This window comes from Furipterus horrens, unplaced genomic scaffold, assembly GCF_987537825.1.
Source record: "Furipterus horrens unplaced genomic scaffold, mFurHor1.1.pri manual_scaffold_5, whole genome shotgun sequence".
NCBI classification, from domain to species: domain Eukaryota; kingdom Metazoa; phylum Chordata; class Mammalia; order Chiroptera; family Furipteridae; genus Furipterus; species Furipterus horrens.
The window spans coordinates 192,710,212-192,736,003 of NW_028327175.1; the positions used below are offsets into that span (position 1 = coordinate 192,710,212).

Sequence of the window (25,792 nt, forward strand, 5' to 3'; positions counted from 1 at the left end):
CGCATAGATATAATAGAAGTATTAACATTTATAATGGATTTCCAAATAGTCACTATAACTAATTCACTCAGATTAATAAAATCTTCACAGAAATTTAGAGTAGAATACATTAATCATTGGTTTAAATTTGGACCTATTTAAAACTGAAGGATTAATTATCTACTAAGTAACCAAGTACTTATCAGGTAGACAAAGAATACATGAATGACTAAAACATGTAACTGGTAAGGAAAAATTTTTTTGAAAATTCTCTTCTAATTCCTTCTATATAATCCTAAACCACTTACCTTTATTGTCATGGAAACTACAACTTGATACAACCAAATTTCAAGCCTCTTATTTTCTCCACCTTTGTAACCCCTAATTTTTACTTGTTGTACTTATAGTACATACCCAATAACTAGTTACTAAGCAAACAAACGAATTCTAGAAGGTGGAAAACAGTGTTTCCCAAGTTCTGTTTTCTGGGGCCGACGGGCTCTTCTCTTCAGTAGGCAGCTAAGCTGGGTTCTGGCCTCTGACAATGGGAGCATCCGAGGGCACAGCTATGTTGCACCCTTTCTTCCTCCAAACATTTTGATATTTAATGACTCCCAATATGTTAATGGATTTTTTATGCAATATATTTCACAACCAAACAATTTTGGTTTCCTTAATCAATAATTAAGAAATGACAATTCACTTAAATTTCTATTGTCGAAGTAAAGACTGAAAATAAAATTGACACCTTAAGCATTTACACTTTCATATATGACTTTATCATACGTATGTGTATATGTGCATGCACATGTGTTTTTTCTATATGTACATGCCTCTCTGTATCTATCTATCTACCTACCTACCTATCATGTATTTATAACTAATCTCTGTAATGGGGAAGAACTCCTACAGTAGATGAATTACCCCAGGCCAACTCTGTATCCTGTTATACCCTTTCTTCAAAATCTTACTAGAGAGTTCAGTAAAGCAAGAAGATAAAGCAGAAATTGTTATAACTGAATCCATTGAAAGCCATTTGTAAACACAAAAGATCTTTCATTGGAGCAGAAAGAACTAGGAGGGAGTTCTAGACCTAGCTCTGGTGTTTATTGCATGTGGTGTTGGGGAAATCCATCAACTTCCATTGCCTGAGTGTTAAAAATCTATAAAATAAAAAGATTGGCAAGATGTTTTCCGAAGTCCATTAAATGATTTAAAAATACATTGATTATAATAGAAGCAAATCAGTCATTAAATTTTTTTAAAACTCCTAACCATTTCCCACAAACTGAATTTTAGGTTCTGTTATGTGGGTTGAGTTGTGTCCCCAAAAAGACATGTAGAAGTCCTAACTCCCCAGTAGCTCAGAATGTGACCTTATTTGGAAACAGGGTCATTACAGATGTAGTTAGTTAAGATAAGATTACACTGGTGTAGGATATGACGGGTGTCCTTATAAGGAGAGGAAAAGCGACAAAGAGGCAGAGACACACAGAGAGAAAATCCAGGGAACAAGAGCTACAGAGATGGGTGTTGATGCATCTACAGGCCAAAAAACACCAAAGATTACCAGCGACAACCAGAAGCTATAAAGAGGCAAAGAACAGATTCTCTCTCGAAAGGCCCAGAGGAGCCATCCCTGTGGAGACCTTGATTTCTGACTTTTGACCCCCAGCACTGTGAGAGAATAAGTTTTTGTTATTCTAAACCACCCAGTTGTGGTACTTTGTGATAGCAGCTGCAGGAAACTAATATAAATCTTAAGAAACAAGTACAATACTTTGAATACAAATTTTATTTTTATTTTTACATATTAGATATGTAGCTGGTAAAATAAGAACTTACAAGGCATGATCCATTCTCAATTATTTTTCCTTAGATCACATTTAAATTTAATGTTATAGGTGTATTGTATTACTAACCCACATTCTGGAAGTCTGAAAATATCTTCAGAAAAGATTAATTTGTTGCTGATAAGCATTTGTTAGGAAATGTATCTGCCTTGAAATGAAGCAGTGCCGCTAAAATAGTCTCATTTTCTCCAGCCTCTAGTTTTGGAGGCAGTAAATGAAGTGGTTAAGAGTTTACCTTGATTGACTATCAGGGTTCAAATCTTGATTCTGCTATGTGACCTAGGACAAGTTGCTTAGCTCTCTCTGCCTCAGTTCTCCAATGGAATGTCAAAATAGTAAAAGCATTGATTTCACAGGTTTGTTGGGTTGATTAAAAGACTATTTAGTGCTTCTAACCCACCGCCACAGACTGACTGCATGAAGCGACTCTGATATGCCACTCATCTGCTAGAAAACATTACATGTTTCTCCATCAGATGCAAGAAAATGTTGGACAACATCCAAATGTTGGACCCATCTTACTTACTTTCTGCTTTTCTTTTCCCTTACTCACTTCTATTGCATTCCTACCCTCCTTTAACATACAGCTTGTGTTTCATCCACTACTGGTAAGATTTCCCAGCAGGCCTATATCAGACTTATTCTTTCTTCCTCCGCCATATTCCCACAGCACAAGGGTGAGACTTTTACATACATCCTGCCTAGGAATTATTTGTGCATGCTGTGGCCCATTTGATAGGTTATAACCTCCAGGAAGACAAGGCCGGTGCCCTTAATTTTGTACCCCCCACAATACCTAACAAAGATTTTACACTTAGTAGCTACTCAATAAATAGTTGTTAAACTTGGTGGAACCCACTTTTTTTTTTTTCTTTTCAACAGATGCCATTAAGAAAAACTTAAGATAAATGAATTACTTTTCTTCTTTTCATTGCAATATATATGCCCTGGGCTAGTGGATATCTGCAAGCCTGCTTTAGAATTTAGGGAAGTCATCAATCTAAGAAAGGAGAGGTAATGCATTTTAAATCACAAGAGCAACACAGCCTTATATAAGGCCTTCTAGCAAAGCAATTATTGATGGCTCAATAACCCAGGTGCTGGTGTTATATGAACAAAAGTCTGAGGTTTAGAGACAATGAGTGATCTTAACTTTTATATTCCATAGGTATGCAATTCAATAAAGCATGTGCAGATGGAAAGTTTAGATCTGAGAATCATATGTGGGTATCATAATGCAAATAATTGGCTTGCTCTCTACAGAACATCTGTTAAAACATCTGAAAGTAGTTGTTGATACTGCTTCCAAAATGTTAAAAATATAATAATTCTCTAATGAAGTTAGGAATATCAGGGGAAGAAAAATACTTTTTATGTAGTTCTGTTTTTATTAAATTCCGTTGTTGTTTCTCTAATATGGCACATAGGAGATGCTCAATAATATTTGTTGACTGAATAGCAGAGACTCGTTAAACAGTTGTTAAATGAGCCGTTTCTCTTCTTTTAGATTTACAAGATACATTTTCAGAAAATAGTATGCTCTAATTTTACCATGTCATATAATATGTTTTCAGCATAAATTAAAGTAATGCTACTCTTGCTCTGAGGTATATCTATAAGGAAAAATGTATGACTAAAGCTAGACATGGAATAGCAATATTTTTTTCCTTTTTATTGAATTAATTGGAGTCGAACTAACAGAATTATACAGTTTCAGGTGCACAATTCTACAACACATCATCTGTACACTGTATTGTGTGTTCACCACCCCAAGTCAAGTCTCTGTCCATTGCCATTAATCCCTGCCCCCCATATATCTTACTATGTTACTTTCACTCATTACTATGAGACACTTATAAAGTTTGAATTGTGGGCTTGCGGAATCATGGTTACTTTAACAAATAAAGCAAAACACCCTCCTAATGTCTATAGTTGTGGTTCCTCAAAAAAGACTCAAATTTAGGATTTAAAAGCACTGAAATATTCTGGGATTTGACAAAGACTACAGAAGATGAAGAAGCCATTTCTCCCAATAACCCCTTCCCAGAATTTCCAGCAGCTCTCTCTTCCCTGCACCTGGGTGAGTGAGGCAACTGGGCTCCCTCAAGGCTGCCCAAATGTCACTCTGCCAAGTACAGAAAAGAGCATGTTAAATAATGAATGTGAGTTTGAGTGTAACTAATAAAATTAGAATGTTAAAGAACAGCATGCTTTTGAAAACCAGCCTCTTTATGAGGATGCTGCCTGTGTAAGTCCACAGGAAATAATTTTGAAAGGAGTGATATTAATTAGTAATGTAATTTGTCTTCGGGAAGCCCTGTCCTTTGATGGCTGCCCAGGCATAGCCTTGAACCAAGTGCTCAGAGAAAATGGTTCACACCCCAGTTTCAGCTTTGTTTTTCATCCTTGAATAGATAAAAGAGTCAAATTTATTTCAGTATTTAACATAGGCATGTATATAATGGAGGATTATGAAGTTGTAAAAAATATGCTTATGAAAAAGAGTTTTCAGTGAAATGCTAAAATGCTTGTGATGTAATAAGAGGAAAAGAAAGAGCAGGATCCAGAATTAAGTTCATGGCCTCTGATCCCAGATTTCTTGGTTTCAGAGCATGCTCTGCTATGTACTAGATATGCAAATTTGGCAAGATACTTACCTGTTCTGTGCCTCAGTTTCCTCAACTATACCATATAAGTAATAGTAAAAAAATGCATCGCAGGAGTGTATAGTGCCTGGAAAATACACTCAAAAAAGAGTAATAGTTGTTATTACTTATTCACAATATTTTCAAGTTCGTAAAGGAAAAATGCGAGGTGAAAAGGATTACCTGGAGAGCAATAACGAAAATATTATTACTATTTACTTCTAAATGATATGTTTGTGGGCAATTCTTTTCTACTTCATTACCTTTTCAGTATGTATTCTTTCATAATAAAGTTTAAAAATTAAATTTTATGCATTCGTTGCTTGGAAATTAAGATGGAAATCTGGAATAGGTGAAAATTTATGACCGATTATACTATGGTATTATGAAATATTAAGTCTATTACACAGATGATGTGCCAGAAATTACATTTACCTTGTTTTACTTAATTCTAAATACATTCTAACTAGAAATTACTTTTTCAAGTTTAACCAATGTCAATGTAACGTTCCAGAGTAAAGTCACATGTTCACTGTAATCTTAATCTTTTGACCTACTAAAATTAAAAATATTTTATTTTTTAATTTAAAAAATCTCATGCAAAAGTCCCAAAGGTGCCTTTCATGTTTAAGCTTTAATTAGCAACCACTTTGGTCTCTGACACATATTGCGCAGATATTGAAGTGTTAATATTACTGCAGCTTGATTACAAAAGGCAATGATTAATTTTAAAGCAGACACAAATGATATGCCCTGATTACAAAGGAATGATGAAGGCGGAATGTCAGACATTGCTCATTTATAGCAGTCTTTGCCATATTCAAAGGATAAGACTTGGCAGAAGTTTATATTTAGAAACACAGACACTTTGTTTGCCCTTTTCAAACCGGACGTCTGTGCCTTGGAGACAGATCCCCCCCAACCCCAGGTAAGGCCCAGGACCTTCGGGGCCACGTGGTCACAGCAAAACGCTTGCACGCAGAATGGGCCACAGGGGCCACCGTAGTTTTTGTCCCGCCTCCCAGGCTCACCGACGACAGCTTTCGAGAAGGTGTCCATTGATCATAGCATCGTTAGCAAGGCCACCTTTTGCTGAGAGACAGAGCACTTCGAGGACCTTCTCTCTCAAAACAGGGGGAGCTGAGAGGTAAAAGCTGAGGACATGAAAAGCTGCTGCTTAGAGAGCTGGGAAGGCGATGCCTGGGGTCTCTCTCTCTCTCTAAGGTTTATTTTATTCTCATTTAAGAAACGGGGGGCAGGGGGAGAGGGGGGGAGAACATCAAAGATTGGTTGCCTCCCGCGCCCCCACTTGGGATCGGGATGGAACCTGCGACCTTCCAGTTACAGACGAGGCTCCAACTGACGGCGCCACCCCGGCCAGGCTGGGGCCCCCGTTCTCGTCACCCCGAAGGGAAAGGAACACGCAGAAGGCGCCCAGGCCTGGTCCGAGCCCAGCCGTGCTCCGCCGGGAAAGAGGCAGCATTGCAGGCTGTCGTCCCGAGTGGAACGAGGGCGGATGGAGGGGGAGACCGGGTCTGTGCTCTGTGTCAGAGGCCACAGGGCGGGGGCTGGGCGGCCCGGGACCCTGGGGGCGTCTCCCCGACCTGCGTGGGCGCCCTCGGTGCTGTGGGAAGGGGCCCCAGAGCTGGCCGCTGCCCTGGGAACAGCCCTACAATAATCCTTCTCCTTGACTGTGCTTTTCAGGATCCTTAGACTCGCTTATAAAATATTTAAAGGGAAAGAAAGGAAAAAAAAGGATCCGGGGCCGAGATGAATTTAGAATCCTTGTTTCAGCACATCATCGTCTCAGAGCATCAGGCCGAGGAGAGCCGCCGCTTGATGCGCGAAGGTCCGTGGGGCACTGGGTCGCTGGCACGGGGCCTCTGTCTGCTGCAGGGGGAGCTCGGAGCAGAGGGAGCCCCCAACGCGGCGGTCAGGGCAGTTAGTGGGGTCTGCTTCCCACGTCGAGGGAAAGGCAGCTGCAAGGGGCCATAGCGCAGGCTGCGGAAATGGGGACTGGAGACGGATGCCCTGAACAATTTAATTTGTCTTACAGTCAAGTCGGAAATAAACAGATGTCGTGAGAAAATTAAGCAAGCAACAGAGGAGCTCAATGAAGAGAAAATCAAGTTGGAATCCAAGGTATTGACAGGGAGAGCATGTTCATTTATCACTTGAAAGAAGTGTTTTAACTCGACTTTCCGAGGGTATTTTACTATTTAGGTGCACTTCCAGTAGGAAGCAGGCTAGTAGGCTGGTTAGCTAGTTCCATGTTGCCTGGGAATATTTAAAGTTCTGAATCCAGTGACACCTTCCAGTCTAATACGAGTTTGTCCTAAAGAAACCGGTGTCAGTAAAAAAAGAATTCATTGTTCACATTGGGGGATGGTTAAAGTTTTAAAAGAGCACAGTGTCATTGGAAAAATAATTGTTCCATAAGTAGTTGGTGCCGTATATACATTTTGAATCATAAATAATTTAAGAAGTGTACTAGGTTGATGTCACCGTTGAACGTGACTTTCAAATGAGTCTCTGCCTTTTGTTGTTCAATTCTCTGCCACATTTTGGACATCTTTCATCCAAAAACAGGTGTTTTCCACTACGATTTCTCTTCTTTCTGCAACATTTGTAAAAGTTCTGTTATTTAAAATAGAAGTGAGGGAACCTGATGACTTCTTGAAGAAAGATTTTGAAGGGTGGGTACAATTTCGAAGAGGCAACGCAGTAGGAGAAATGCATTTGGGGCTGAGGCGGATATGAACCAAAGAGATGCCCAGGGCATATTGGGAGAGAAATCTACCAACGCAGAGGGCTGCTGTCTAGTGGGGAAAACCATTGCTTGTTTTTGACTGGGGAGTTGTGTGATGAAATGGTTTCCAGAAGATCTCTCTGAGCTCTGGGAGGATGGGAGCTGAGAACATCATCCAAGTGTATCACAGTGAAGGCCTTGCTATTGGGCAGGGGCAGACAGTCATGCAAAAATATTTGTTCAACTCCTAAAGATACACTAAGCAAGCAGCGTGCAATGGGAAATCTGTTTTCTTTTAAAATGTCTATTTTAACTTAACACTGTGAGAAATTTTCAGTTCTATTTTTGAGCAAAGTAATCACAGATCCTTTCTCCAACTGGAGAGCTTCTGCTCTTCCTTCCAAGTCTTGCTCAAAAATCACCGGTGAAGCCCTCCCTTGGACATTTTGGGAAAGATTTTTTATAATATTCAGTGCACCAACTTGCAATTAAACAATACATACTTGTGTTTGTGATTGTATCCTTTATTCTTTTGTGAGCAATATATCTGGAATTTTTTTCTCACTCATTTTTTATTCCCATGCTATCAATGCCTAGCACATAAAATGTTAGCTTTTTAAATGAAATGATGAGTACCAATAATGAAATAGTAGGGAAGGTAGTGCTGTCTTTTAAAATAGAATTTGGAGCTATTATTTAGTGAAACCTTAGGTCCTATTTTGCTTGCGAGTAGCAGATAAATTCGTTGCTAACAACAGTGCTAAAAGCTGATGGGATGGGCAAAATATTAAGAATGTCATGATGTAGCTTTCTTTTTCTTCAAAAGGAATTAAGATACTTTCAGGATTGCTAACTAAAAGCTATTAGAAGTAACAGGCAAAATATATACAATTAGGTAATGCATAGCGAACACTTAGCACTTCCTATACGCTGGGCAGTGTTCTAAATGCTAAACCTGTATTAACTCCATTAACCCAGGTAGAATCCTGAGACTGGGCATCATCGTTAATCTTGCTTCCTAGGGGAGGAAACCAGGAGGTTAAAAACAAAACTGCCATAATGGAAGTGTGACAGCCTATTTTATTAAAACAGATTCTTTGAGCTTATTTAAACTTCTTTTTTTACATATAGTAATGTATCTGAAGGTTTTGTATCTAGTTTAAGGCAATATTTTTCAAAAGTTCACTTATGTAAGTTTTTGTACAAAATGTATTTTTCCTGGGTTCAGAAGATAGTGACCTGACAGATAACAAATGTTAAAAAATAAAAGATTTTCTCTTTGAATATTTCTTTGAAAGAAATTAGATTTACTCTTTGTAGTATTTTCTTTGATTTGCTGGAAAATGGAAATGTAATTTGTTGATATATACATACATAAAAGTTGACTCAAATATTTATACTTGAGATAAGAGAGAGTAAATCCCTAACATTGTTTAGAAACATTTTTGTAATTACTAATTAATATAGCCTCATAAATGTGAGCAATAATTCAATAGTATCTTACTGATAAAAGTAACATGGTCACAGTTCATATAATTTGATTTATAATGTAGTCAAAATGGAGTTTGTGTATATGTGTGTATAAAGGTTTTAAAAGTGGAACCACAATTATAATGTAAATGACTAATGGGAAGAACCGAAGAAGTAATCATAAATTGATTTCTTGTTCTTTTATCCTCATATTTAATTATATGGCTGCCAATAACAATGAAAATGTATCTATTTGCACATCTGATTTGACATTTATTGACCATTTTATCAAGTAGAAGCAGTATGAAGAGGAACTAGGAACAAAATTTAAATAGGCCAGTGCTTGAGCTATTTGTACAGTGAAACATTTGGAAAAAGTTTTGGGCACCTATTTTAGAAGTTGTTTGTGGTCAGAAAAATGTATTTAGGAAGCACAGTATGCACTCTTCTTCTGTTCCGTAAAACCCAGGTAGCATGTAATTAGAAGTTGAATGATAGCATTTGCCTTTCAGGGCTCGATGAGTTCTTTAAATACGTGGTTTCAGAAGTCTCCGATTATAGAGTAGGAGTACGTTGCGAATTTGACAGCTACGGTATGCCTTGTTAGGTCTGGTAATGTGAAAACAGACAGACAAGAACAGGCCCTGGCTTTGCATTAATGCTTACCAATACACCGGAAGCTCCTGAGAGTCAAGGAGAGGTTTTATAGTCTTGTGACAGAGCAAATCAAAATTAAGGACTCGCAGAATGTTTGCGGTTACTCTTAAGCACCTATAAAAGGTTTTTATGTTTTAAAAAAGTCTATAGTTAAAATGGGGGCATTTAATCTTTATAAAAATACATATAAAACCTATCATAGTACCATACTTCCCGAAGAGGAAGTAAATGGAGGAAAATCTGAGGCGATTTTATCTATCTTTTTCTTCTCCTGGTTTTAACTTATTAGATAGATATTGTAACAATAATAAAATTTCATGAACTTTCGAAGTAAAATTATACTGAAATAAACAAGTAACTGAAGGTGACTTCTTTTACTGCCTTACTCTAAAATATACACATTCCATTTTTTTTAACAGATAAAAATTAGGAACCCTACCAGAACTGTGGGCAATGTAATATCCATTTGTACTCTCTTACCTAAGTAGGGGAAGAACAAAATCACAAATTATTGTCATTTATTATATTGAAATAGAGTTTCGTAATTGAGATTTTTAAATCTTTAAGTTTTATCCAATAAAAATTTGTGTCTTGCTTAAATAGCGATTAGAAGTTGCTTAAAAACAGATAAAAGAAGGGCATTATTTGTTCTTTCTCATTAACATTTGTTTAAATAGCAGTACATGTGATTATTTAATCTTAATTTTAGAAAATAAAATGGGAATTCTCATCACAATCAATACATGTCTATAGTTCCCTTAACTGTGACCAAGACACACTGGGAACAGTTACACTGAGTTGCTTGCAGCATCTGTAGCTTTTGCCCTTGAAATCCCTTAAAGCCAAATCTGTCCTGTCTTGAACACATACTGCTGCTTTTTAAAGTCTTACGAAAGGAGTTTAGGTATACTGACGCTTCTCCTCGGTCCTGTGTACAATTCCGTAGCCAGAGGATGTATCTCTGAGTCTGAAGCCATCCTAAGGAGGAGGATTTTTCTTACAAAGCTCATAGCCGGAGGGTCGGTGGACGTCCTCTTCACTCTCCAGTGCTCCTTGCACAACATTTCGCTGCCTATTGATGGTAGCTTAGGCTTTTTTCTAGAGTCTACCATCTTCCCCCACCCCCTTGTCTTTTCTGTCATTTTACTAACTCACTAGATAAGGCCCTTGTTCCTTAGAAATTGGTACCTGACTCCCAGGCTTCCGTTCTATTTCAGCTCATGCCCTCATCTTGGATGACGTCATTGTCTCTACGCACTGTTCTGTTACCACCCCGGCCTGTTAGCGACCTTCTTCTTCCTTCTACCTCAGCCAGCTATTTCCACAGTCACACTCGGGACTTTGCCGTCGCCTAAGAACACTTCACTCTCAGAATCAGTTAGGCTTTCGCTTTTCTGCCCCTCCATCTGTCGCCCTCTTTCATCAGGATCTTGGGTCCTGGTTTCTGTCTCTTTTCCTCTATCAGTACCCGCCTCTGGAGTCATGTCCGTGTTTGTTCTTAGAGCCCGCGGTTTATCATTGCGCTCCTTCCCCTGACTCCTCTCTCCTTTCTTTGCTCCGGCCCCCACCAGCTTGCAAGACGACAACTCTACGTGACCCAGTTATCTGCTGCTGCGTCAGCACTTGGGTGATTTCAAGAGAGCTTGGGCCCGATGCACATTCGATAGCCCCAGCCTCCACGGAGCCCTCCGCGCTGCCTGGAAACCCTGCCGCGTCTCTCTCTCCCACTCACTGCGATGGCTGTTAGGAACCTTCACGCTTCTCATGCATTTTGTGGTCGCTTCTGAACTACTGCACCCTCAGGCAATAAATCTGCCCTTGTTTTCGAAAATAGAAACTATCCAACAGTGAATTTAAAAATTTTTTTCCAACCTTCACATTTTAAACTTCCCGCATGAACACCCATCTTCTTCCCTTTCCTTATTAGAAAGTGCCCTTCCTTCTGACAAAGGCCAATTCTTCCACCTCTGCTTCAGATCTCATCATCTCCTGTATGGCTGCCACCACCACCATCATCATCATCATTTTTTTATGCATATCAGGGGAAAGGAGTCTAGAGAGAGAGAGGTTGACAATAAAGGCTAGAGAGAAAATATAATCAATAGCTAAAGGTCCCTGAGGAGGTAGGAGCAGGACGGGATTTAGACCAGAAGATAAGAATTAACCTCGGACAAGAAGAGGGATACCTCTTCTGTTGTACAAACTAAAAAGTAACATTCAGTGACTAATTACTGTACTTGTACATCGGGCCTTATGCTGAGTGTTTTACAAACATCATCTTAGTTTTCCCAGGCTCCTTATGAGGTTGATAGTACATTATTATTCCTATTATTCATTTGAGAAAATTGAGAGTCAGAACTTAAATAACTTGCATGAGGTCACATAAGTGGTGTAATAGATCTAAGATTTGAGCCTCTTGGCTTCACGAGAGAGCCCTCACTACTGACCTCTGTGATAGAGTGGAAAAGGAAGAGAGGAGGAAACGGTAAGGGTATTGGGAGGCTGGGGGACTTAGTGACGGGAAGCTAAAGGTATGATTCATGAAAAGTAGTCTCCTAGCTTTATTTTTTTCAACAAATTTGATGAGTTTGTGTCCGGTGCTTAATGACGTTATTAATAAGAATAATGTTTTATTTCTCTGTTCTTTTGTTTTTATTTCTTTGTTCTTTTGCTTTGCCAGTTGGGCGACTTTATGCAAGCAAGGTAATAACTTGAGTTTGGAAAAGTTTACCTGTAATTATTTGGGCTGCTCATCACTGAAGACCCCTATTAGTCAGACAGGTTAGGATGATTAATATGTGGCCTTTGCCCCTGAGGGACTTAGAATCAAGCCAGAGGTATTACCCCTTCCTTAGAGAGGAGGCTCTATCAGTTGTGGACAAAAAATGGGCTCTAATAATATATAAATCTATGCAAAAGTAACCCTCGGGTGATCTGGTAATAAATTCCTCTCTGGGCAGGTCATGGTGGGTAGTCACACCACAAGTCTTTAATTTCCCTAGTAATCGAGTCTTATCCATTGTTTTTGTGCACGTAGGTTACACACCTTGGAAATGTTTCTTCATTCAGACCCCCTCAGAAGCATAACCACCCTCAAGAAAACACATAATCTTAACTATCCTGTAACCCGATCCCCACCTTGCTTTCTCCCCACTTATGTAATCTTCCTTACATTTCCTCCTTAATTCCAAGGTACAAAAGAAACTGGGAAACTGTCATTCTCAGGAGCATTTGAGGCCTTGCTTCCAGGCATGTCATCAGTTTGGTTCAGATAAACTAAAAAACTCTCCACAGGTTTGGACATTTCTCATGTTCACACAGTTTAGGGTGTTTTTGGTTGCAAGTAAGAGAAATTCAGTTCAGAATTGCCTAAACAGTATCTGGGAAACTATCAACTTCCATATCTGAAACTCAACATTTGATCCTTTTGGGTGTTCCATCTAGGAGGAGAATTTCTGGGCTTTTATTTCCAGTTCCCTGATGACATTAACTTCAAACAGGCTCAGGTCTGTCACTGTATCCTTGACTCTTTTCCAATACTTCAAGATATTTCTTAAGAGTTTTTGCTGATATGAATGAGTGTTATTTTTAATATTGTATTATGAAATGTATCAACATTTGGAGTTTCTGAATAATCCAGTGAAGCGATATTTTCCAAATGACCAGTACATAATGTTACGAAATTGTTCATGGATAAAAGATCCATTCAAAGCACAAGATAGACCAATGGATTTTATTGTAACAGAGGATGAAAAGTTCATTGAAATGGCTTCAGCTTCCACATTGCAACTAACCTTTAAGAAACTACTGCTTGTTGAGAAGAATACGCACAATCATTTGAAAAGGGTTTTAAAATGCCCTTCCCATATCCAGCTACACATCTGTAAGAAGCCAGGTTTTCTTCATATACGTTAACCAAAAAACATATTGCAAAATATTGAATAAAGAAGCAGATATGATAATCCAGCTGTCTTCTGTTAACCAGACATTAAAGAGATTTTCAAAAAATGTAAATGCAACTCTTCTTACCTTATTTTTTGTTTTGGAAAATATTTTTTCACATTTTAACATGAAATGGGTTTATTATTCTTAAATGAATTAAATGTTTTCTTTAATTCTCAGTTTTATTTTTGATACTGAAAATATTGATAGATACAATTAACAAAAAATCAAACAAGTCAACAATTTTTTAAGGCTATAAAGTTTAAAAGACCAAAAAGTTTGAGAATGCTGTAGAGGAGTCTCACTGACTTCCATATATAAAATAACATCACCTCATCCTGTCTCGTTCTATTTCTGTTCTTTATTCTACTTTTTCTTTGTAGCACTTAATGTTTCTTGATGTATTTTATATTGATCTGTTTATTATTTGTCTACCCCCAGTGGAATGTAAATTCCACAAGAAATACAAATTTATCTATTTTTTTCACTACTATTATTCCTGGTATCTAGGACAGTAGGTATTAAATAAACATTATTGAGTGAATAAATTAATTTTTTTTCTTACAGAATTCTGTTTTTCTCTTCTGTAAATTCTGCTTGTTTCATCTGATAATGTTTTTACACAGTGGTGCATTTTCTTACGAGCTTTAGAATTTTTTATTTTGGACTTATCTTTACTAGGGCTTTTCTTTCTAGGGGGTCTCTCATATTCCCTTGATAAAAAAGATGTCCCTAAGGACCATTTTCACCCCTGCTTCCAGGGCCTTCCAGATTTCACTTGTCCAGGACTAGTTCTTATGTTAATTTCTGAGCTCAGGAATTCTGCACTGCATGGGTAAGAGATAATTTGATTCTCATATCCATGAGCAGATCGAGCTTGGGGTTGAAGTTTCTCAGATTTGACTCCTCTTTCACTTATGGCTCGATGGAAACAGATAATTTATATGCTGCATCTCTAAGCCAACAGATGGAGTTTTGTTACTCCACTTGCATAGCTGACAAAGATACTTCTGGGTTCCTGACTCTCCAATGAACCCAGATGCAGCTCCCTTTGTCCTTGACTTTTGGTCTTATGTAGTCATTTAAAACCCTACCCTATAATTTCTGTATCTGACCTCATAACCCTCCCCTATAATCTCTGTATCCAACCTCAAAGATACTCCTTAGGCTTGAATTCTAGCGTGGTGATTTCTGGCTGGATGATTTCTCTCTCTTGTTTTCAGATTAGCTATGTAAATGACATGTTTAAATCAGTTATAGTTTATCCAGAATTTCTCTGTGTTTGAATAGAAAGTGGTCTTTTCCACATTTGCTTAGATTGCCATATTAACCAAAATGGTTCACTATAAAATTTCTTAATGCTCCAACTTCCTCATTCTTGATTTTTTATCTATCTTTGGTGAGTCTGTGTAATTGTTCAAGTAATTTTTCAGGAAAAATATGTACATGATAGATTTTCTAAGCCATTAACATCTGGCATTTCTATTTTCATATTTGAGTGAAAGCTTATTTGTATAAAGAATTCTTGACTCAAAAGTGATTTTAAAAAATTTTATAGATCAGGCACTGTTGTCTTCTAAAATGTATTAATACCTGGATTTAAAAAACTTGTTGGAATTTCCTCAAAAAACTAAAAATGGAACCGCCTTCTGATCCAGTGATCCCACTGCTGGGATTATACCCTAAGAATCCTGAAACACCAACTCAAGAGAACCTAGGCACTCCTATGTTGATAGCAGCATTGTTTACAATAGCCAAGGGCTGGAAACAGCCTAAGTGCCCATCAGTAGGTCAAAAGGCTGTGGTACATTTTACACAGTGGAACACTACACAACAGAAAGAAAGAAGGAAAAGGAACTCCTACCTTTCGCGACAGCATGGATGGAACTGGAGAGTATTATGCTGAGTGAAATAAGCCAGGCAGTGAAAGACAAATACCATATGATCTCTCCCATAACAGGAATCTAATGTACGAAACAAACAAATGAGCAAAATAGAACCTGAGACATGAAAACAAGGAACAGACTGACAGTGACCAGAGGGGAGCGGGTTAAGGGGGGAAAGAAGGGGAAGGATCTAATCAAGGGACTTGTATAAATAACCCACAGACATGGATGACAGGGTGGGAATTGACCGTGGGAGTGGGGGAGGGGGGCAGGGGAGAGTAATGGGAAAAATTGAGACAACTGTAAAAAAAGCAAAAAAAAAAAACAAACTTGTTTTAGGTAGCCTGTTTTGTTTCAATTGTCTTCCTTGGTTGCTTGTAGACACTTTTTTATCCTTATAACTGAAAATTTGTACATAAATATATATGTCAATTTTGTCATCAATGAAGGTGAACCTCCCATTTTAACCTCAGCTATTATATTCTGGTTTCATTTTCAAGTACCCCATTTTTTACAGCTTAGATCTTCATCCTCTTCTCTCTGAATCGATATCTTCTGTTATTTGCTAGTTCTCAGCAGTCTCAGCCAACTTTTTCTACTTTGCATCACGGAGTCCGTCCTTTACAATTAGTACTGTTATTTAATACTCTACAAATTTGAATTCTGTGTTGCCATGTTGCTTTTTTACATTTCTTAATTATCTGTGTTCCTTTTTATCTCAGCTTGTGTATTTATCTCACTCTTATGACCTTACTTGCTCTTGGTTTTTAGTGGACATAGCTTTCAGGTACTTCTCTTTTTCTTTTTGGTTAGTATTGTTTGATGGGGTTTATGTCGTCATTTGTGAGAGCTGTTCAGACTTACAGTTTTCCAACAAATACAATGTATAAATTGTTCTTTGTCCCATTCTTGTTATCTTGAGTTCTTGAAGAATGAACTGTCTTTTTAAAGCTGAATCTGCTGGTTGACAAGTTGATGTGAATGTCCCCAACCCAATTTCTGATGTTCTTGTAGTATACTTGACTGAGGTGTGATCTTTTCTTGTTCATGTGCCAAATTTTCTTGTTATAAGGAGGAAATGTATATTTTAAGGTATCTGTGACATTTTCTAGTTTTACAATTAAAAGCAGTACATGAAAAATCACTACTGCACGCATTTCATTGTTTTATATCCTGACAGAATAGGAAGATGTAGTGGTAGGTAAGGTTAGGTACTGCCTCCTGAGCGGTTAAATAACACAGAAGTCACCTTGTTTCCAAGTATTTCCCTAGTAAGAGCCTTTCAGCTTAAGAAATATCATTACAGAATAATACTCCTACTTTACTGCTATTTCCTTAATCCTGGAAACAGGAATTTTATTTGAGGAAAAGGGAAGAAGAGTTTTGGAGAATGAGGCTTATTTTGAGAAGGGTAGATATGGGTTGGCAGTGGAGTTTGGAATACCAGATGGGTTCAGAAAAGGTGAATGAAAGAGGTCAAGGGTGAACTGGGTACTTAGAGCTGGGCCCGTGATCGTGATGCTGCTGGAAAGAATTTCTCATATAGCCTTTGGTCCTATGTGGTCTTATGAATTGGTACTGCCTGAATTAATATTTCCAGATAAGTTCAAAGGCTGCCTACCTCAGCTACTTTGATTTAGACTAGTTACATGACTTTAAATATAGTTCATTTTCTACTTTAATGATAGGCAAAGTACAGTTGTATGAGAAAGAAAATTGACATGTCAAAAGATGGGAGTGAATTTTTATTGTCCTAATTTTGTTTAATATTCATAGCCATGAGAAGACAGAAAAGAGGAAAGAATGGGAGATATGTGACCACCACAGTAGGAAAATAGATTAGATTGTTACTCTAAATTATCTTTTTATTGTGAACTAGTTCTTTACCTCTATTTCTTGTTACATTTTTGTGTTTTATTTATTTTGTTTTTGCTGTGGTAATTGGGATCTTATTTTCTATTTATTGTTGGTAACTAGTAAATATACTTAGTTTTTAGTATTTATTTTGTTACTAGTCTCTTTACTGAGCTCTAGTTTTTATTTCTAACAGTTTCTTGGCAGATTTTCTTAGATTTATTAGGTGTATAATAATGACATTTGCCGAAACAAACGAGAGAGAATCGTGTGTTAGCTTTTTGGATAATTATCTCATATTCTTTTTTTCTTGCCATATTGCATTAATAAGAACTTCCAGAACAAACTTAAATGTCAGTGGTAGTATCAAGCATCCTGATGACCCTCAGGAAAAAGTGAAAGATGAGGAAAGACGCGGCTGAGGTAAAAGAAAGAGCCACGAAGAGTCTGGGGTGAGAGGTTTCCAGGCCAAGAACAGCCAGTGCCAAGGCCTGAGTGGGGAGTGTCCCTGGTACGTTCCAGGAGTAACGAGGACGACAGTGTGGCTGGAGAGCAGTGGCTGGGGAGACTGGTTGAAGATAAGACTGCACAGGGAGGAAGGAGGAAGGACTACTATTTGCTAATAATATTGAACTTTCCTTACTATAGTAGGATGACTGTGTCATAGATCTGATTTTTGGAAAAATCTTAGTATCTGCTATTGCTACAATGTTCATTGATATCTCTAGTGTTTAAAATGTCTTTTATCATAATCATTACAAACACATTTTTCCCCGGTTGCCATGATCTTACAAATGTGAAATCTTTTGCATAACTCTCTCTATGTTTTCTTATGTAACGTTGCCTGTTATGCTAGTGGGCAGAGCTTTTAAGCAGCAAAATGTCAGTTTCTAAAGGCTGAGATTATTTTAAACAACAGCAACCACAACAAAGAATAGCTTTGTGCATTGCTTACTTTTACCCAAGCATTAATTTAAAATCCTCAGTCATTTTCAATTTTCAAGTTCTTCTGGTAGAAAAATACCTAAAGGCACTTAGACACCAAGTGTAGCAGGCTAGGAGTCACAAATCCTGGCTATGCTGAAAATGACCTAGTTGACCAGATAAGTCAGCTCAGTGGGAAAGCTTTAAGCTCTGCTAAAAAATCAAATATCCCAAGAGGAATAAAATAAGGAGAGGGGAAAAAAAACTTTATTGCTGATTTTATTGCTGAGAGAAGCAGAATTAACCAGAGTGTTGGCATTGCTATAAATGAACATTTCTGTAACAGCAATATTTTCTGACAAAGCTTGGCTGTTTGTTTCTATAATGTAACTTTAAGGCTGCATGCAAATATTTTCTCATTTGCCCTCACAGAAAAGAGAGAGAAATTTCTATTAGTGCTACTAGGAAACGTCCACCCTTTTCTTTTTATCGTTTGTAGCCCCATTGGGATTCCTGGGTAACTTAGAAGATAGAGTCAGTAATTTCAAAAATATTTAAGTCATGATTTTTATCTCTTTTACTATTTTCCCAATTCTGATCCCCACCCATCACTTTTGCAATAAGAGAGGTAAAAGTTTTCTAACAATAATTTATACTATGAAAGGACCTCATCTTGTGATCCTATCAGTATGTTCACAATATTTACTTAAATTTTACACATAAGTAAGTCTGGTTTTCAAACATAAGAATGTGATAAATAATTTAAAAAATTTGTTGTGATAACAGAAAGAAGAAAAGGAAAGTGGGAAATGCATTCTGCAAATAGATGGCCACGAAAAGCTATTTTAGTTCTTCATTTTCAAAGACTTTATTTATTTATTTAGAGAGAGGGGAAGGTAGGGAGACAAAAGCAATAATAAAGTGGGACTACATCAAACTAAAAAGTTTTTGCACAGCAAAGAAAACCGTCAACAAAATGAAAAGACAACCCACTGTATGGGAGAACACATTCACTGATAAATCTGATAAGGGATTAATATCCAAAATTTATAAAGAACTTATAACACTCAACACCAAAAATCAAACAATCCAATTAAAAAATGGGCAAGGGACCCCTAAAGAGGACATACAGATGGCCAATAGACACATGAAAAAGATGCTCAATGTCACTAATCATCAGAGAAATGCAAATTAAAACCACAAGATATCATCTCACACCTGTCAGAATGGGCATCATCGATAACTCAACAAACAACAAGTGCTGGCGAGGATGTGGAGAAAAGGGACCCTAGTGCACTGTTGGTGGGAATGCAGACTGGTGCAGCCACTGTGGGAAGCATAATGGAGATACTTCAGAACATTAAAAGTGGAACTGCCTTATGACCCAGCAATTCCACTTCTGGGAATTTAGCTGAAGAAACCCGAAACATTAGAAGTACTTTCTGATTTCCTTTGGCATTGCAAATGTCGCCTCTCCAATCTTCCTCTATTGATGTCTTTCTTAAGATAGAGCTGATGGGACTAGCACTGAGCACTGAAGGTGTGGGCAGATGTGTTATGGCAGTATGTAAATATGAGATTATATTTTCTGTTTTATTTAGGCGACTTTTTAAAATGCCAGTATTTTAGGACTTTCGGGCCACATCATTTCAAAATGTCTTTTAGGCCAACCCATTGCCTCTGGGCTAGACTATTTCTAAGCTCTTTACTATTCGGTACCTTCTGGGATAGAGATTTCACAGTCTGTCTCTCACCTTGAGGAGGTCCTTATAGCTAACATAAATCTTGCTTTCTGCAATTTGAGTTGAATTTATTTCTTTTTTCTTTTCTCTATGGAGATAGGAACAGCCCCAAACTAGGAGTGATGCTTCCCTGAAAAGGCCCATACTGAACATAGTAAAAAGGGTATTTGCAGTCCGGCGTTATTTTTAGCTTTTATATATTACAGCTTTCTGACTTTCATTTCAACATTCATGGTCTCAAGAGATGCTACTTTTTATGACCCAAATGAAATAACAGTTACACGTCTGATATTAATGTTTACCATATCGTTTGCTAGTTAGAACCAGATGAGGTACTAAAATAAAAAATAAGTTCTCAAAACCCCCCTGAGGATTTTAGCAGATTCGTATTTTATTTCCTATAACTGTAGTCATGGGATTTGGTTTTTGTTTATGGTTAGTAGGTTTTATTTCATTATTTTATTAGTCATATTGTATTTATAATTTATGCATCCATATCATCCTTCTAAGTGATGGGAACAGAAATTTGTTCTTTAAAATGAGCTGTCCTGAAGCAGATCTCCATGTGTGTAGTCTACAACTTTTCATTCCTGAGCAAAGAAATATGTGAGATACTGGGAAAGAGAAAGAAAGCAAACTCTCTCTTTGAAGAGCCCATAGTTTTACTGGGGGAAGAAATTATAAAAATTATAATTATAAAGCACTTACAAAACATAAGATAATACATATAAAGTAAGGTGTTTAATGTGAATTATATTTTGCATTTTGAAGATAATACAGAACATGTTTTATACAGATCTGTTCTATTAACTAAAGTACCTCACCGGAAATGTCTAATTGATTCATTCTGATTTCTGTTTCTTTTTTTAATTTTATTTTAAGGTTCAGCAACTTTCTGAAAAATCCTTCCACTTACAGCTTTTGAAAACTCATGAAAATGCTTTAGAAAAACAGTGCAGTGAAATTACAAACCAATGGAATATGCTTCTCCAAACCTTTGTAAGTCTCCGGCCTCTTAGAAAAATATAGTATTTGAATACACCTAGGTGCACATTTAACAAATTATCCATATGCATATTGGCTGATAACCCTGTTCAGATACAAAAAAGTATTAAGTGCTATTTAAAAACAGTTGGTAGAGTAATATAGTTTGAAAGAATTTTATTGGCAGCAATGCAATATGACAATTAATTGGGATAAAGGTAAAAGAAACAGTGAAACTGATTTGAATTGCTCAGACTTCTAGACATTGGTTTTAATGATTTTGAAAAGCAGAGAGGTTTATACTGTAGGCATATTGTAGATGTGGGTGAAAAGGTAGATTTTGCTTACCTTTTTATCATAAATCAGAGCCAACAGACACTGTGGTTTTAAATGATAAGGCTAGTTTAAAAACATGACTTGTAATTAATTGACATTTTAAAAAATACATTTTAAGATATTAAAAATGTATATCTAAAGTCAACAGAATCGTCAGAATCAACCACTAGTGATTTATGAATGACATGGCCAGTTTCCAAATGTAACTCATAATCGGTTCCTTAGAAAAAATAGAAAAATGTAGTAATGTTTAGTTTCTAGCATTGTCAAAGTTTAGGTTCGTGCATTGTCCAAAGTTTTTGGAAATTCTTATTTCTACCGCATGTTGATATTTCATAAAATTTAAATATTATTTAGAAGTGAATTTGAAATGAATATATAATTTTACATTCATTGTATACATTTTAAAAGTTTCTTGCATTTCCTTGTTTGTTTCTCTCGCTTTTTTTTTTTTTTTAAGATTTTATTTATTTACTTTTAGAGGGGAAGGGAGGGAGAAAGAGAGGAAGAGAAACATCAATGTGAGGGAGAAACATCGGTCAGTTGCCTTCTGCCATGTGCCCTGACCAGGGACCAAACCCACAACCCAGGCATGTGCCCTTACTGGGAATCGAACCAGCAACCCTTCACTTTGTGGGACAATGCCCAGTTAACTGAGCACAATGATCAGGGTATTGTCTCTCTTTCTCTCTCTCTCTCTCTCCCTCTCCCCCCCATCTCTCTCTCTAATAAGGCAGTAACTGCTTTGCATGTAGATTTTTATTTTCAAGTTTGGCCACTTAATTATTTTACCCCCAAATTTATATTGCAATGATAAAATCACATATATGGTAATAAGTTCAATACAGAAACAAACACATATATAATGAAGAGTGGTAGAATTTCTACATTAATCAATCTCTCAAAACAGTAAGAATAAATCCTTCATGTGAAAATGGTTGTTATTATATAATAACTTTAGTTTTTTAGGAATATTGCTGGAGGAGTCAAGCATTTTTGTGACAGTCCCAGGAAGTATGATATTATATTTTGTTGTTAATAATTTCAAGTGATTGCATTTTAAATCATGAGATAAAAATATTATTGCAATTAATAGCTGTATTTGATCTTTTGGACTTTTTTTTTTTTTTGTCTTTTTCAGGAGGCTACTAAGAAAATGGTGATGGAGGAAGAGGAAAAATTTATTAAGGAAATCACAGACTTCAATAATGAATATGAAATAACAAAGAAAAGAGAGCTAGTGATGAAAGAAAATGTCAAGATTGAAATATCTGACTTAGAAAACCAAGCAAACATTTTGAAAAGGGGTATGAATACATAATATTCCCTCATTTATCCAGCAGTAGTGAGATTGAGTTTGGCTTCAGATGTTTTTATTTTGAGATGTCTGTGACTTACGTGGGTGGAGAGGCCCAGACAGCAGGTGGAAATCTGGTTGTGGGGCTGATCAGAGAGGGTGGAACTAGAGTATTAGGTTTGGAACTGAATCCAGAGAAGGCACCATTCAGAGCAAGCACGTAGAGGGAACACAGAGGAGGAGCGGAGACCGAAGGTGGAAACTAGGAAAACATAGCATTTAAGGAAAGGAAGAGAAGAATTAGAGTCGTCAAAGAGGGCAAGAGGAGAGCCTGCAGGGAGGAATGTTTTAAAAACTAAAAGCAAAACAATAAAATAAAAGTTGTCCATAAATGAGTGTTAATCAAAATAGGAAATTAATTTGACAATCAGGAGTTGTCATGAACAGTATAAAATGGGAGTTGAGGAAGTAGAGAATGAAACTATAAGTGATATTAAATGGAAAATGAGTGCTTCATGGAAGCCTTTCTAAAATGTACTGTTACTTTGATGCCTTTAGTAAATGAAGAATAGTAAACACATTTAACACTTCTATTGACTTAGTGCTATCATTATGACTATTTTATTGTTAAGCTTTGCATATAACAATTTTTATTATTATAGGTAACATTTACTAGGCACATGCCATATAAAACCACCATCCTGAAGAGTATAAATTCTAAAGTCATGTTGATCAAATTGTGCGGGCCCACTTATACGTGAATTTAAAAATAGATTTTCAGTTGGCCTTCCATAGTCCTGGCTTTCACATCTGTGGAGTCAACCAACCAGGGATTGAAAACAGTATTTTTGATCTGTGGCTGAGAATTCACACACACGGAGAGCTAACTTAAGTTATACATGGGTTTGAGACTTTGTGGGGATCAGAGCCCTAACCCCCGCCCTGTTCGAAGGTCAACCATACAGCAAATTTTCAGTATACAAAATCAGCACACAAAAATCAGTTGCATATGTACTAGCAATGAGCAATTAAAAAAGGAAATTCAAAAATTCCATTTATAACAGCATCAAAAAGAATAAAATACTTAGGAATAAATTTAACCAAGAAGGTTAAAAATTTATACATTGAAAGTATAAAACATTGCTCTGAGAAATTAGAGACTTAAATAAATGGAAAGACATTCCACATCCATGGATTGGAAAATTTAATATTGTTGCAATGACATTACTACTCAAAATGACCTACAGATTCAATGCAATTTCTATCAAAATCTTTGCCAGTCTGACAAGTATAATAGTAAGGATATTATCTTCATTGTAGGTTTAATTAGCATTTCTTGATTTTGTACAACATTGTATATATTTCTCTGAATTTACTGACCACTTTTATTTCTTTTTCTATGAACAATCTATTCATAGTCTTTGCTCATTTTTTATTTATTTTTGTTTTTACTGATCTATATGGGCTTTGTGTCCACGAAAGAAGTTAGACTTGTGCCATGTGTTAGAAATTATTTCCTAGCCTATTGTTTACATTTTGACTGTGCTTATCGTGTTTCTGTGTGTGCGTGTGTATGTGAATGCCAGATAGAAATTTTTAATTCTGGCAGTCATCTTAATGAATCTTTTCCTTTATGGCTTCTGGACTTTTGTCTCTGGCTTAGAAAGGCTTTTCTATGTAACATTAATAATGTAAAAAAATACAGCCATGGTTATTCCGGTAACTTTCTGTTTCCTTTTTATCATTTATATTTTACATCCATCCAGAATTTATTTTGATATAAGAGCTTAGGGATCCAACTTTTTTTTTTTCAGTTATTTAACACTACTTATTATGTAACTCACTGTTTTCCAACCAATTTGAAATTCCACATTTATCATATGTTAACTTCATATTTTGTGTCTTATCCTCTCTGTCTACTTTGTTTTTCAGGGATCCTAGTTTCATAGTCTGATTTAATGTCTCCTTATTCTTTGTTATTGATTCCACTGTGTTTATCTTCCTAGTTAAAGTCTTCTCATTTTATCAAGTTCAAAAAGGTTTGTGTTTTAATTAGAATTACATTAACTTTATTAATGGATTTAGAGAGAATTGATAACTTCACAGTCTTGAGTCTTCCTATCAAAAAACAACATATGTATTTCAATTGTCTTCACCTTTTTCTTATTAATATTTCTCTAGGTATTACTAACTATTGTAAATGGGAGTTTAACATATGAATTCTGGGAGGACACAAATATCCAGTCTTTGGCAGTGGTGATGTCGCATGCCCTTCTCTATTCCTAAGTAATGGAAATAAGTTTAGAGTTTCACTATGAACCATGATGCCAGGTTGAAGCTCCCTCTTTCTTCTTTACCCTCTCTCCCTCCAACCTCCTCCACCATGTTCCTTTCGAGATGATCATATATGCTTTCCCTACTTTAATCTATTAACATAGTGAAATTTATTAATAAATATCCTATTATTTTTTAAAGATTTTATTTATATATTTTTAAAGAGAGGGAAAGGGGGAAGAAAGAGAGGACGAGAAACATCAGTATGTGGTTGCCTTCCACACGGCGCCAGCCAGGGACTCGGCCTGCAATCCAGGCACGTGCCCTGACTGGAATCACGCTGGCAGCCCTTTGGTTCATAGGCTGGCACTCAATCCATTCAGCAGCACCAGCCAGGGATAAATATTCTATTATTAACCTTACTTAGTTGTGACCTCTTAGTCTTCTAATGTACTGCTGAATCCTGTTTAATAATATTCAATATTCAATATTTTCTTTAAGACTTTTGTACCAGTATTTCTAAGTGAGATTAATCTTTTTATGAGGGTTATGTTGACTTAATCGAATGAATGTAAAAGCTTTCTCTTTTTCTCGAGCTGGGAAAATGTAAATACAAAAATTATCTGTTCCTTCAAGGTTTGAAAGAATTCACTGGTGAAGCTGTTCCTGGTGCCTTTTGCTCCTTGATGGTATTCAAATCTGAAGCAGACTCTAGAGCCAGTTTCTTCCTTGAGCGGCCTTAGTTTCCATTTGTCTTCCTTCCTGCCAGGGGCTGCTCTTCCATTCCCTCTTCTAATTCGTACCAACACATCTGTTATATCCTGACACTTGATTTTTCTCCTGTCTTTTCCCTCTTTCCTGGGCATCCCCCTCTGACCTTTTCCACTGAGCTTTCAGCCCGTAGCTATGATTCGTCACCCGGTTTCACGGGGTTTTGAATAATCTTTGTCTTCAAAGTCCATAGTTGTTTTATTATTTTCTGCTACTCACAGTGCTTTTTTCATTGCCAGGCACCTTCTTTGAAATTATTTATTTTTTAACCCCAGAGTTGGATTCTGTCCTCATTCCTTGAGAGTTGCCAAAATATTAACACCCACATATATTTAAAAGGATTTATATTACTACTGGACTATTATAATGAACCTCTTCATTTATATTCTGTCTAAAAATACCAAGGTAAACATAGCAAAGTGCCTCAGC

The 25,792-nt window shown here is 36.8% G+C and overlaps 1 protein-coding gene across 1 annotated transcript in view; it reads left to right on the forward strand.

Moving 5' to 3' along the window:
• Nucleotides 1-6,247: 6,247 nt before the first annotated feature.
• CCDC172 (coiled-coil domain containing 172) overlaps nucleotides 6,248-25,792 on the forward strand; it is a 38,460-nt gene continuing 18,915 nt past the window's right edge. Inside the window, exons 1-4 of the mRNA XM_090279432.1 lie at nucleotides 6,248-6,326; nucleotides 6,534-6,619; nucleotides 20,584-20,700; nucleotides 22,163-22,328. Of these exons, the coding sequence (XP_090135558.1) occupies nucleotides 6,248-6,326; nucleotides 6,534-6,619; nucleotides 20,584-20,700; nucleotides 22,163-22,328 (448 nt within the window). The remainder of the gene's footprint in view (nucleotides 6,327-6,533; nucleotides 6,620-20,583; nucleotides 20,701-22,162; nucleotides 22,329-25,792) is intronic.